Source organism: Xyrauchen texanus, chromosome 21, assembly GCF_025860055.1.
Source record: "Xyrauchen texanus isolate HMW12.3.18 chromosome 21, RBS_HiC_50CHRs, whole genome shotgun sequence".
NCBI lineage: Eukaryota > Metazoa > Chordata > Actinopteri > Cypriniformes > Catostomidae > Xyrauchen > Xyrauchen texanus.
In genome coordinates, this window is record NC_068296.1 from 29,971,825 (window position 1) to 29,986,576 (window position 14,752).

Here is a 14,752-nt window from a genome sequence, read left to right on the forward strand (position 1 = left end):
TGTCTATTGCATGTTTATGTAGATTTTTTTTTAAAATAGTCCAGATGGGCCCAAGGTGTCCTGTGAAAGTCCCGTTTTGTGAGCAGGAATATTAGGCCCATCTGTCTTGTTCTCTCCTCTTCATGTTTCTGACTGAGCATCAGTGGGTGGGCCAAGGGTGCAATCATGTACAATCAATCAATCACATTTATTTGCATAGCACATTTAAAGACAACACATGTTGACCAACGTGCTTTACACTAACAATATTTAAATAGTCACAATTTAAAACGTGCACAATATAAGCCAAAACAATAACAGTAATAAGCAATAGAGTAAAGATAAGAATGCCCTTTTACCACTGAATGAATTTGCTTATCAAAAATGACACCGAGATTTCTCACATGATTGTTTAAGTTAGTAGATAAAGGTCCAAGTTGATTAATTCATTGTTTAGCTGAATCAGGAGGGGCAACCACTCCCACTTCAGATTTTGAAGAGTTGAGCTGGAGAACGTTAACAGCATCCATGTTTTGATATCACTCAGAGAGTCAAACAGAAGAATTATCATAAGGCTTTAGAGGGAGATACAGCTGTGTCATCAGCGTAGCAATGATATGCAATATTGTGTTTTTGACAAATTGAACCCAAAGGAAGTATATATAACGAAAACAAAATAGGGCCAAGAATAGAGCCTTGATGAACACCAGAGGAGATGGGAGCAGACAGGTAGGTGTAATTTCCTATTTCAACACCAAATGTTCTCTCCTTCGTTTAAGAAGAAAGCAGTGGAACAAGGATCACTACAGCACAGTTTCCTGAGTCTACAGCCATTAACAAGTCATTTGACACGTTAAGAAGTGCAGATTCAGTACTATGTTTTGGTCTAAAACCTGACTGAAATTTATCAAATAATATTTTCGATAAAAAGGTCATTTCGAAATCGGCCTGTAATTATCTAAAACAGAAGGGTCCAGACAAGACAGCATGCTTAAAATAATTTGGGACTTTACCATTTATTAAACTATTGTTCACTATTGGCAGAAGACTTGAACCAATGAGTCTTCTGCCAATTTTTTTAATTCACATGCTGTCACTGATTCATCAGGAAATGTGGCAAGAGCAGATTTTAGAACGGTATTTATTGTTCGATATAAAACTTTATGAATATGAGAATTCCATGAAAATAAATCTGAAAAATATTGAGCTTTAGCTGCTTTGACATAATGTTGGTAAGAAATCATACATTCTTTAAGCATAATTTCATAAGATATCTGAAACCTATCTTTTTTCCACCTCCTCTCTGCTTTTTATCCAGCTGTCCATATTGAGCCATAGTTGAGATCTAACTTTAGTTTTAAAAGGAGCAATATAGTCCAAGATATCATTGCACGCATAGTTAAACAGGACACCAACTCATCTATCACCAGACTAAATTGTGAAAACTCTATAGTTTGAGCTAGCATTACAGAGTAATTATATGCCTCAGAAAACGTACAGGCTAATGAAGAATTTAAGGAGTGGACACGACGACCTAATTGCTTAGGGGTGGAAACTGACCCAGAAAATTAAACATTAATAGTAATAGGAAAATGGTCCGAAAGACAAGTATTGTCTATAAATAACTCACAAACAGGCATACCTCATGACAAATCCAAAGTGTGGCCCTGCTTATGAGTGGAGCGACCACAGATTGAGAAAGGTTAAAAGCCTCCAACAGATGTAAAATGTCTCTAACCAGAGGCTTACTGGGACAGCAGGCATGAATGTTAAAACCACCCCAAATTAAAAGCCTGTCACAATTTGGTATCACAAAAGTTAAGAATTCAGATAATTCAAATATAAAATCCTTAGGATAATTAGGAGGTCTGTAAGTACACAAAGAACAGAACTGTACGTATCTACCTTAAATAATTGCACCTCAAAATCTATTTTTTACCGATAATGATCGGCATTCGCTGCAGTCAAGAGCCCAGGAGGTCCGGCGGGAAAGTGAAGCGCTCTTCTCAGTCTCACCAACACCCCGCCTCGCTTGCACCATCTCCTGTTGCGTTTCCTTCGGGGAAAAGAGCAGTCCAGAAAGCCATGGATGTCCACCGGTAAGAATGCAATGAAAGGAGGATTGGATGACTTCTGCCTACCCGAATTCCAACTGGAAATATCCACAGCAGTATTTCAAATGCTGAGAAGGAAATCGTGCTCATAAATGCGAAGTGAAAATGCAACACAAACACCACACAAAGCCTTGCTGACAGACACACTGGCGCCATCTTGTCAAGAGTTCCTCATTAGATCTGCTGTGTCAGAAGCAGAAGGACGAGTAGAAGTAGGTTGGTGTCTTGCTGTAGAGGCAGTCATATGCTAATGTATTAATCTGTGTGATGTCACAAAGTATAGAAAATCCAAACAAGCCATTTTTGCAGCTTGGATTAAATAAATGCTCTTACATGTCAAAAGATCAAGGAGCATTTTATTCCTCATGTCATGACCCCTTTAGAACTGAGCAGCTGTATTTAAAGGAGAGATTAATGATTGACTATCCAGACACACAAAAGCCAGCATGGTGCTATGGTTATACCATGATTTTTAAACATCTGATGGCAATACCATGTAATGAGTTATTTAATGTTCCTTAGGGTACCATGTAAATATTACGTTAAATGAGTAGGTTAATATTAAATAATAGTAATGTTAACCATTCAGTACCATGGTGTGTATCAAAGTACTGTTGTTAGCATCTGATGCCATTGTACCGTCACAGTACTTTTAGTATAAAACTGAGCAAATATCTTCAGTTGATGTAACTTTGCTTTGCCCTTAATTTCGTCTTTAAATCCTGTGAACCAAAGTAGTGTTGCATTTGTAGTGTTAAGGCTAAATTCAGGTACAGAACAGCTGCAGTACAATTTCATAATGATGATTAAAAATATGACGAATCTACTGTTTACGAATCTACTGTTTACGTTAATTTGACTGCTTTCATTGTAGCCTTAAAGTGACTCATATACCAAACGTTTGGACACACCTACTCATCTTCAGTGTTGCTATTATCCGCATTTAAGTAATCTAAACTATACAATTGAAATAATGGACACTCCAATGTATGTATATTCAAGCACAGACATAAGACTTTAAACAAAAAAATGTAAATCACGATTTTAAATCACGAGAAACAAATTAAATCGTGTCCAAACACCGCGGCTGCAACACCTGTCTTATAGCGCCACCCGGTGGCCCCTAAGCGCCATGTGCTTTACAATAATAGTGCAATATAAAAAGTAAAAACGAAATGGTGTAAAATGGCGTAATAAGAAAAATGTACATAAATTGTAGACTTAAAAAAAAAACTAAAAAAACAATAGGGCATAAACAATAAAAAATAGTTTGATTAAATCTAACAATAACATTATGTTCAGTATATGAAAATACTAATAAATGTATTAAACAACAAATATTGTCTTTTGTGTGCACAATACAAACACCGGGGAAAGCGTCAGGTAAGTCTTATTTTATTTCTTAATTTATTTGATAAATAATTTATCATCACTCTAACAAACCATCCAGAGACAGAACATGATAAATAATTTATCAAATAAATTAATAAAATAATACTGAATCAAGTGTGAACAGTGTTGACTTGGAGGGTTTCTTGATTTGCATCATCTCATTCAAGATGACCAAACAGTATGGATACTCTTCTTCATCTGTGACTGAGCTCTTCTTCCTCCAAGCTGCCTCCCTTTCTTAGTTACCAAATTTCTCAAGATAAATTAATTTTACATAAATACAGATTTAACATATAAGTGCATTATATTAATCTACAGGTACACAATTACACATTCAAACATGCACACACAATTGCATAAACCATGCACTTACACTGAGGGCATGTGGGGCACAATACAAAAATACATTTTATAGCTTTAATGCATTGGTGCACAATTATTTGCATTTGTACTCTGACAAAATGTTTTTTACCTTCACTATTTGAGGACACATTTTAATATTTATACATCACTCTCAAGTGCAAGAATGCACAAAGTTTTATTTTAAGATAAGACATCTGTGTTGCTACCATGCTGAAAGTAGCATTTTATATTGTATTAAATCATTGAATTGTGCATTGACATACAGTACATTAAGTGCTTTTCCAATTACTTATGGAGTCATTTATCATTGAGAGGTTAAAAGTTGAACATGTATGTTGCGGTTTTTCTGGACATATTTAGCTGATGTCCCTGCTTGTCCCATTCCCTTCAATGGCTAAAAAAAAAAAAAAAAAGGCAAAAATGGTGAGAACTCAACTTTAAATGACATCATGGAAGAGGAAAGCAAAGAAACCCACAAGCCAGTGGGGTCCTAAAATTATCTTAACTTTTTACCCCTTTTCAGATCTACTCACTTTTTGTACCCCTTTGCACTTGCTCCTATATTGAAATCTAAAACAATTTTGTGCGCCAAGTATTCTTAATTTTATGGATAATTTTAATTGGATTGTGATTGGTCAATGGCAACCAACATTTAGCATTCTGCAGTCAAATACTTTATTATAATGACACTAAACTGAATAATTGACAGTTTTCAACATAATAATTATATAAAAAGGTTGACATATACATGTAGCGTATATATCTCATTTAATATAATTCTCTTTGGAGGCGGTCTACACATAAATCATGTACAAGTCACACATTCTGGACTCTGAAGGTGACTAGTTTGACTCAGTAATTAACCAAGCGGAGCAAAGGGCCATTAAACAAAACACTTTTAATAAATGCTAGTTAGCAAAACAACTCTACAAAAGCAAAACACGACTTTATCTTTGATCAATACAAATAATTCAAAACACACAAGACAGTTTCAGTTAGTGCCAGTAGAGCCGAATCCGCCTGCACCTCGCTGAGTCTCATCCAACGTCTGAAAGGAGAAAAATAAAATGCAAATTCTGTTGAAATCCACAACAATGATCTTACACTTAAAATCATTGGCAGATGTTCGTACAAAGTTTTAAGTAAAAGGATGAATTGCACAGATGTTTAATGACTAAGGTGCACATTACCTGTAACTCCAATAGATCAGGGTAACAGATTCTCTCACAGATGATTTGAGCAATGCGATCACCTTTTTTCACTGTAAAGAGACAGTCACTAGTTTCATCTTCTCATGTGTTGTGTTTACAGTGTTTCATTTGTATGTTTTCCATTGTAAAATAATAATTAAATAAACATTAAGTATAATAATTGTCTATAACTTGCAATATCCCATTATGTATAAATGCAGTTTTTGTAAATCACATGCATAGAATGTCACATCATGGTATGAAAATTGGCAAAAACACAGCTGTGATACATCTTCCCCACAGAAAATAATTTGACTCTAAAGCAGTTACAGTAATGTGCTACAATGTAAGTCTGTGCGGTTTGGATTATTCAGTTTGCACCACCTATAAAGTCTATCTGGTATTCTTGCATACATCACATGGACATTTAATTTTAAGTCAAAGGGTCAGATGTAACTTTATAGAGACAAGGTTAGTAAGCGACTCTCACTTGTCTAGCTCACACTAGACTAATTCCAGCACATTTAATATTTACATTTAGAAATGTTTATTGCATGCCCTTGTACACTTCCATTAAACGCATGTTACAGAGGGACAATTCAAAATTATTTTCTGTGGTTATGGACATTGACACAAATGCTGTCAATGGAGCTCAACTTGGAATAGAACCTGAAACATAAGCACAGTGGTTCTGAGTCTCACCTTCAAAAGTCTCTTTGCTAAAGTTAAACAACACAACTCCCAAATTCCCCCTGTAGTCCTCATCAACCACACCAGCTATAAAAACATATGAAATGTTAGATATTAGAATAAAACACAACTCACATTCTCATTTCAGTTCAAAGTTATTCACTAGTTACGTACCACCCACATCGATGAAGTGCTTCACAGCAAGACCAGAGCGAGGAGCTGAAAAACAAAAAGAAAAACTGAATGAAACATTAAAATACTAAAATACTATCCCAGCTTAATATGCAAAGACAACTATAAGTAAGGAATTCATGGGTTAATTATCTCAAAAACAGTAAACTCTGTCTCTTAAGGGGCGGGACTACCTGAACAACCGCAGATGAGTGGCATATTTTGAAAGCTGTTTTGAAAAAAATATTTTATTTTTTCAATTCCATTTAGTGGCACTAGTGTCAAAGAAATTACAAAAGCTTAAAAACCAACATTAAATAATGTTTTCAATAGGGCAGAGCGATAGGACGATGTAATTAGATATCAGCGATATCTGACAAATATCCCAATTGCAACACTCATAGACGATGGTCGACAAAATCATAGACCTGGGAAGTCGTCAGATATATTAAATGGCAGCACAGGGTTTGAAATTGGCATCAGCCAAATGCGGGTAGCTTATATCATGCGCATAGCGGGTAATTTGGCTCATTTACCCGCCACTGTGGAAGACGAACTGCAAGACATCTCATGACACATGACAATTAATGCTGTTAGACAAAGACACATGCTTACAGAAACACACTTTATTATATTTTGAAGAACAGATGAAAGCTTTTGATGATGCATTGCTTGTTCAGAGGCGTGTGTCTCGTGGAACACGTGCATGAAGAGTTCTCACTCATTCAGACGTTTCATTCGTCTGAAAACTGTTTGTAAGAATAGTGTCATGTATGAAAATGCTGCAAATAATCTCAGACCATCTCAGGAGGTGCTCAAAGTTTAGTTTGCTTTATTTCCATGGAGGAGTTCGTGCTTAACATGAATTGTGAACGCAACCCTTATTTTCTATACATGTGTGATTAAATCATAACATAATAAAAAATAAAAATAATTCACCTCGAACCTAAAATGTATTTACATTTCAGTTATTACTACATTTATAATTTTCATTAGATCTTAATTTGTATTAGTAATTTTCCACCTGTTGTAGACAGATACTTGTGTGACTGCAAATAGAAGGGTAGTTATATACGGTTATTTGACCACTTCGCTATTTTAATATCTTTTTCATTTCTTTTAAAGTGCAATTAAACTTATTGAAATACAAACTCAAACCAAAGATATTTCTAAAATTTAAAGCAAAACCAATAAAGCAAGAATATTCACTGATCCCTCGGACGAGGGGTTGACAATGTAATCGGATATGAAGGATTTCTTAAATGTGAAGGATTTCTTAAAATAAAAATACAGTAAAAATATTTCTAGCATACCACCCAGCCCTAGTTTGCAACACATTTACGTTTTTATAATGTGACATCTCTTGAGTGAATCATGATATTCAACATTGGGGGTCTATATGACAGGTGGTTGGAGGGGAGGGCTTGGTGACGTCTACAAGTGACAGGAAAGGGTTTCAGAGGCAGAGCAAGCCATCAAACTTTGATAAAAGATTACAAAGAAAAACTATTTTTCTTCAGCAATGATGCTATTCTTTTACATACACCGATGAACCGTGCACAATAAAACCAGTAAAGTGTATTTTACTTTAAAAATGAAGAAATTCAGAGATCTTTGAGATGATCATATCATCATGATTCTGGTTTTCTGGGTTCTGTAGTTCTTGCTCACCTACTCTTCCGTAGTATCCGTGTGGAACCGCGATCTGGATGTCAGTCTTGACCAGAGATTTGTCCATCGGTCCGATGCTGTAATCATACGCACTGCAACACACACCAGTTCAAAACAGTGTTGACATTAACCTTCATTGTATGAAACTAGGTGTTTCAGCTCAAATCCACAGCACAGGAGTAACTGCTACCAATTAAATGTGACTTCTGCGGCTCCAGTTTCCCCAGAGTCATTTAAACACTTACAGGTGAAGGTGCAAAAGGTTTGCATGTCAGAACCTGTGTTTCTGTGTCTTATGAAGGTAAAATAGTGATGATGATTTGAATGCACAGAGTAAGATTTGTGAAAGCGTAAATCAAATTGCAAGCAAAATTTGTTTTGCGTTCGCACAGAACATTTTGTAAAGGTGTAAATCAAGTTGCAAGTGTAAGAAAAAAAATATTAGCAATACTTTTATGCTTTGCATAAGTGTAATTCATGTGTTATGAATCTGTAATTGTGTATTAACACAAAATAAATGTCCGTATTCTTCTGGCTGACACTTTTAGCACTGTGTTTGCGCCTAAACATGACCAAAAACATTATATTAATAATATTAAAATTTTAAATTATTATAATTTCTCACTGAAAAGAGTTTTTCCAAGCGTGAGGGTGAAGGCGGGTATTCCTGCTTCTAGTAACCAATCAAATGAGGTTTTCCTTGACCAGTTTACTCTGACCTGATTGGTTTAAGAACGTGACAGACAGCTTCTTCATAAAGCTCAGCGTCGTTCTTCTGCCCATCTCTCCTCTCTTAAATATTAAACTGAAATATTAATACATACACAATGTAATTATATTTACTATTAATTATCATTGGCCAGGCATTTTGATGGATTAGCTGGTATCACAGAACTCATGCTAGAAAACAAATTAATAAAGTAAGCCATATAAATCAAAACTCTCTGAACAGATAATATAGATGAATCATTTGCTAACTCTAGAATTAGTTATATGAGACCAGCGAGTTCCATCTATCCATTCACTCATTTGCCATGCCAATGATAATACAAAGTAAATAAAATATAATTAAAATAATGAACAGCAATAAGAAACATTTGAACACCAGATTAAGATTTATATCAATAAATGGTGTCGGCTCAATTTAACTCTCACAATAAAAGAACGTGTATGTATTAATATTTCAGTTTGATATTTAAGAGAGGAGAGATGGGCAGAAGAACGACGCTGAGCTTTATGAAGAAGCTGTCTGTCACGTTCTTAAACCAATCAGGTCAGAGTAAACTGGTCAAGGAAAACCTCATTTGATTGGTTACTAGAAGCAGGAATACCCGCCTTCACCCTCACGCTTGGAAAACTCTTTTTAGTGAAAAATTCGGGCCAAAAGTGTGAGCACAACAAAGTGAAGACGGATCAGTTTATATCGGATTTTTTTCTGGGAAATATTTATGCCACAAACACAAATCATTTACATGTTTACAGTAGTTTATTTTACACATACAGACTGATTCTACGCGGTCAGTACCTTTTGCTGTTCATGACACCCTTTCTTTGCTTGCAGGTTTACAATGTTTTTGGCCATGTTTAGGCGCACACACGGTGCTAAAATTGTAAGCGCGAAAAAAAGTCAGAAGAATACACCCCACATTTACTTTGTGTTAACACACAATTACAGATTCACAACACATGAATTACACGTATGCAAAGCATAAAAGTATTGCTAATATTTTTTCTTACTTGATTTACACCTTACAAACCTGTGCACACGTCATTTATTTTTACGCTTGCAATTTGATTCACGCTTTTACAAATCTTGCACAAAATGCACATGCAGATCATTTAGGCACTATTTTATCTTCATAGTGTCTCACCTGTACAGGTCAAAGCCCGCGGCTCGGTTCGATCCTCGGCTCGGTGTCGTCGCGTGCTCGCTGAGTTTGGCGAATTTCAACACCATGTGCGCTTCATGTCCATTCACTGCATCACTCTTGCATCTCTTCTGTGGAGAAACCGCTTCTGCAACTTCAGAGCAGGGCATTTTCACTAACCAAAAACTACTGCTGTAATAATATCTGCAGATAAAGAAAGTTTCTAAAGGAGTACAAATGTGCAAACGAGTCTCTCTAGAATTCAAAACGTTGTGTGGATCTCGCTTGTCTCGCGCGCTCTGAAATTGGCGCTTTACAACTTGTCAGGGTTGCCAGGTCTGCGTAACAAACTCGTTGTTATTAGTCATTGTAGGTGTTCCATATGTATGTTTTCAGTAGATTAATTTGTTGTATTTAAAGCATTTTTAAGTGTTTAGGCTTAACCAGTGCTGCTGATTAAGTACTGCTTAAAGCAGTTCTACTCAGCAGTCATTGAGTCTGCCCTCTGCACTTCAGTAACTGTCTGGTTTGGTGCAGCTACGAAATCAGACATCAGAAGACTACAAAGGACAGTTCGGTCTGCTGAGAGGATTATTGGTTGCCCCCTGCCCCCCCTTCAAGAACTAAACACTTCCAGAGTGAGGAAAAAGGCTGGTAAAATCACTCTGGACCCCACTCACCCTGCCCAATACCTTTTTGAACTGTTGCCTTCTGGCCGGCGCTTCAGAGCTCTGAACACCAGAACCGTCAGACACAGGAACAGTTTTTTCCCCCTGGCCATCTAATGAACAATTAAATTGCCCCATTGAGCAATAATTATGTGCCATACACAGTTTAATTTTAATTTATATTATCCAACATATCCACTTCTGCCATTACTACATTGCTCTGTACATATATACAGGTTTTTGTTCTTTATATAACAGATTGTAATAGATTTGCACTACGTGTGTGTGTATGTGGGTATGTATGAAGGTGAGTGCATGTACATATATGTATAATTATTTATTTTGTGTTCTTTTTTGTTTTTAATTACCTATGTCTTGCTGCTGTTTTTGGTATTGTTTGTATTGTTGTGCACTGGAAGCTCCTGTCACCTAGACAAATTCCTTGTATGTGTAAGCATACTTGGCAATAAAGCTGATTCTGATTCTGATTCTGATTAAAGTAACACTTTCAAGTAATTTAAGGAATATGTGAACTTATATCAAACGATTTAGCAGAATTAGCTTCAGAATAGGAGCCTTTAAATTAAAGGTGACTGGTTTGCATCCATGAACAAAGGCAGCCCAAAAAGTAATCAAAATAATCCCACAACCACCCTCAAAACCAGCCCAAATATAACTCAATACCTAAACTGTACCACTTCCTTACCTAAATTACATTTTTTACAGTCCCCATTATACATGATCATTTCTTTAAATTTAACTATTTACCGTTTCAGGATTTTAATGAGATTCCTCTACCTCTTGGTGATTGTCTCTCTACCACAAAAAACTTCCTACACTGTAAATTATTTTAGCAGAATATTGGCAGATTATTTAGCAGAGATGGGCCACATCTATTAAAATGATGGGAATAATTGGAACGCTCTAGTGATGGGTTGTTCAGGAACGATTTGTTAATTTTGTACTAATCTTTTATGTGACTCAGAAGAAATAGTAGTCTCAGAGAGTGATTTGTTCATTTTGTGTTGGGTGTGCATGCGCATCCTCCTTTCATTTGTTACGTGAAAACCGCATTTGCCCTGTACAGGAAACGCTTAATTCACCTCTCAAGTCTTCTGCTCTGAGTTGTTTGTTCTTTTGTCATGTGACAGCCGCTATGCACATACAGCCGTCAGGTGACAAAAGAACAAACGACTCGAACAAGAAGATTCCAGAGGTGAACTAATAATTTCTGCTTCTTGTCATTTGTCCTTGGCTGCATTATCAATTTTTCCTTATTGGGACTATAATCAAAGTTTGCATTAGTAGATGTGTTGGGGGATTTGACTTTTGAAAATGTAACATTTTTATTTATTTATGCTCAAATGAACTAAAATGACTTGAATAAAGATTTGTTCATTTTGCTGAACGAGACTCAAAGATTAAAATCAGTAAACATATCTGATCTTCCCATCACTAGAACTCTTAACCAAGGAGCTCTGAGCACTAAACGGATGTAGAAAGGAAGTCCCGCCTTTTGGTTAAAAGAGCCAATCACCTTTTAGATACAGACATCACCTGTCAATCGACTATCGAACGCACATGCGCAATTGCTATAAAAGCCAGATTTTTTTGTTTTTTAGGGTAATATGAGGTAACAAATCACAATTTATGATTCCAATATTATCTAATTATATTGCTGATTTGAAATATGTACTTTGATCGTAATCCTAACCAACCATTTTTGAGAATTTGGTCTTTCTCCATTCAAGTAGATAAGAGCTGCACTGTCATGACTGGAAAAAGCCTCCCGAGAGCGTTCTGAAGATGGCCGACAGTTGACTCACTTGCTAGAAAGACTTAGATATTGGTAGATTAAAACATGTAATACATTACAAATATTTTATTTCAAAAATTTAATTCAAATACAATCAAATTAAATGTAAAATATTCAAACAGCAGGTGGAAAAAAGTAAAGCGTTTAAAAGTTCCGCGGACTTGGCAACCCTTGAAGAAACCCGCGCAACCCGGTACTGAAGTCCCGCCCTGATGTTACTTGCTGTTCTTTTATGTTTCTTCATCTCACGTCTTAGTGGAGAAATATCTACACTAAGAATTATAATAATTGGCATCTATTAATCTTGACATACGAATTTAAATGTGTCCCAACACTCTCTATACAAAATTATATTTGTAAACATCCATATTCAGGGATTGTGATTGGTTCATCCTCACCAGCGCTCAGGAAAGTACCACATACCACGTGACGGCGTTTTGTAGCGCTTTAGCATTTTTCTGGAAATTAATTTACACCTAATAATGAAACTGACAAACTTGTGCAGTTCTTAAAATTTACCCTTTATGCACTATGATTTTTATCATTCTGATTTTCATGTTATTCTTTAGATATTTTATCTTAATCATTTTATTGTATATTTCATTGAATAGTATACGCTATCAGCATTCTTATGTAAAATAGTCAAACAATGCCGTATTCAACAATCAGTGTACCCTGCAGTGTCTGCCACCCATTTTCTGGAACATCTGTTTGAAGCCATTAAGTATTCTACCATGATAATCCACTACGAACGGCCACGTTGGGTTTTAAATAAATTAAAATAAATAAATAATAACAGTGATCCTTTATTAAAGCCCATTATTCATTCATTAAGTTGTTATTCACTTGTAGATATTCTTTACGGATATATTTAATTTCAGAGATCGGAGGTATTATGTTTATATAGATCTGACCTGCTCGAGCGCAGCTTCCGCCCACAATCCCGTTACACCGCAAACACCTGCTAGAGACACACAACTCCGACTCAACATCTTTAGCATTCACACAACAGACATTTTTGGTATTGCAGTTGCATTCTGGGGGATGTGTAGTTTCTCCTCCATTGAACACCGAGCATCTTGTGCTATAGCTTTTAGTGCGTAGAGGTCCGTCTGATTTCCGGGAATCGGTTCTTTCGAACAGAGTTTCATGTCGAGCTCACTCACTAGCTCATTACGAGTCGGACCTAAAGATGCAAGCTATGTTCGGAATATAAAGCAGAAATAATAAAGAGTAGTCGCCATATCTAACAGAGCAACAGTTTTTGTTCTGCGTTAAAGGAATATCCTGGGTTCAATACAATTTAAGCATTTATTGTATAAATGATTACCACACGATTTCGATTCGTCCCTCCTTTTCTAAAAAAATAAGTAAAAAAAAAAAGAAGCAAAAATCAATGCTACAGTGAGTCACTTACAACAGAAGTGAATGGGGCCAATTTTTGAAGGCTTGAATTGTGTAATTTTATAAAAGAATTTACATTAGTTCTTCTGTTAAAACTTGTGCATTGTTTGAGCTGTAATTTGTTTAAATTGTCATTTGTAAAGTTATTTTAGGGATCATTGACATTACATCGTTCATTTCCACTGCAAGTGCCTCACTGTAACTCAGATATGTGGGGGGTTTTTTTTATTAACATTTTTATAATAATTTAATAATAGCTACATTTTTTTACTATTTTGTTTTTTAAAGAAAATTAGTTTAAATATTTTTTTTTTTGTGTGGTAATCAACATTGTGCCACAAGTACTGTCGGGCGTGTCCAAAAATGATTCTGAATCAGTGAGTTGTGAACCCGAAACGGTTTGACATCATGCAAACCGCTTGTGTGTCTGTGTGTGTGTGTGTGTGTGTGTGTGTGTGTGTGTGTGTGTGTGTGTGTGAGAGAGAGAGAAACCGAGAACTTTTTTTTGTACTATAAATCTCCACTTCACTTTCACATTCTTCTTCTTTTGGTAATTCACATTCTTTGTGCGTATCGCCACCTGCTGGACAGGGAGGATAATTTATTTTCACGGTGCTGTTTGCTCTTGATCCAAATACTGTAGGCATTTACAAAAATGATAAAAAGGTAACCATAGTTTCAGAAAAAAAATCCAGTTATTGTTTGTACTCTAAAATCATATTGAATTATTATTGGATCCCTTTCTAACAGAGAAGTTTTCAGAATATTCAGATACCAGTTTTCTAAGTACAATAGCTGTATTAAATGGATTCTTATAAGAAACTATGGTTAGGACATTTTTGTAAGGATGAAGGTCTCCTCATTTGGGTAATGCGACTTTTACTATGAAAAGAAATTCACCTTTTTTAGACTCTCAGATGTGTTTTCAAAAATGGTTTATTAATGATTGAAAACACGTTTTAAATCAATGAATATGAATACAACATTCAATAATTTCAGTCTTTATTGCATAAATATAAATAGGATTGACAATATAATATCATAATGGACCATTAGTGAACATATGTACAAAAGAATGGCTATATCTGACAAAAATATGACATGTTCATTGGTTGTTTTGAATAATTTGACAATATAGTGCGTCGATACTGTGAACTCAAATACATTTCAATGGTTGCTATAGCTAAATGTTTCCAATAGAGGGCAGTATATCCGTTCTATTATGGATGCTTGAGTGTTTAAAATGTCTATGCTCAGAATGCAACACTACTGTATAGTGTACATTGTAGATTGTGTACAGTTTTTTTCGATAATAAACAGTAGTATGCAAAATTTTTGTCACATGACCTATTTATGTTGTATACTTATTTCACATGTGTGACAACCAATGATAACAGAAAAACAATGTTAATTGCAGTGTTGGGGA

At 35.5% G+C, this 14,752-nt stretch overlaps 1 protein-coding gene across 1 annotated transcript; it reads right to left on the reverse strand.

The window, feature by feature from the left end:
- Nucleotides 1-4,729: 4,729 nt before the first annotated feature.
- On the reverse strand, nucleotides 4,730-9,743 carry LOC127661708 (deoxyuridine 5'-triphosphate nucleotidohydrolase-like). Its single transcript, XM_052152542.1, has 6 exons — nucleotides 9,442-9,743; nucleotides 7,571-7,662; nucleotides 5,903-5,947; nucleotides 5,741-5,815; nucleotides 5,039-5,109; nucleotides 4,730-4,896 (listed from the first exon to the last, which is right to left on the reverse strand). The coding sequence occupies exons 1-6, from the start codon at nucleotides 9,606-9,608 to the stop codon at nucleotides 4,840-4,842; spliced, it is 507 nt and encodes a 168-aa protein (XP_052008502.1). The 5' UTR covers nucleotides 9,609-9,743; the 3' UTR covers nucleotides 4,730-4,839.
- Nucleotides 9,744-14,752: the final 5,009 nt, after the last annotated feature.

What these genes read in the sequence shown, in the direction of transcription:
- LOC127661708 (XM_052152542.1), bottom strand. Translation starts at nt 9,608, where the DNA reads ATGCCCTGCTCTGAAGTTGCAGAAGCGGTTTCTCCACAGAAGAGATGC. An exon ending in TAGCAAAGAGACTTTTGAAG is followed by an intron (nt 5,110 to 5,740) that starts GTGAGACTCAGA and finishes GTCTCTTTACAG; the next exon opens with TGAAAAAAGGTGATCGCATT. An exon ending in CTGATCTATTGGAGTTACAG is followed by an intron (nt 4,897 to 5,038) that starts GTAATGTGCACC and finishes TTCTCCTTTCAG; the next exon opens with ACGTTGGATGAGACTCAGCG.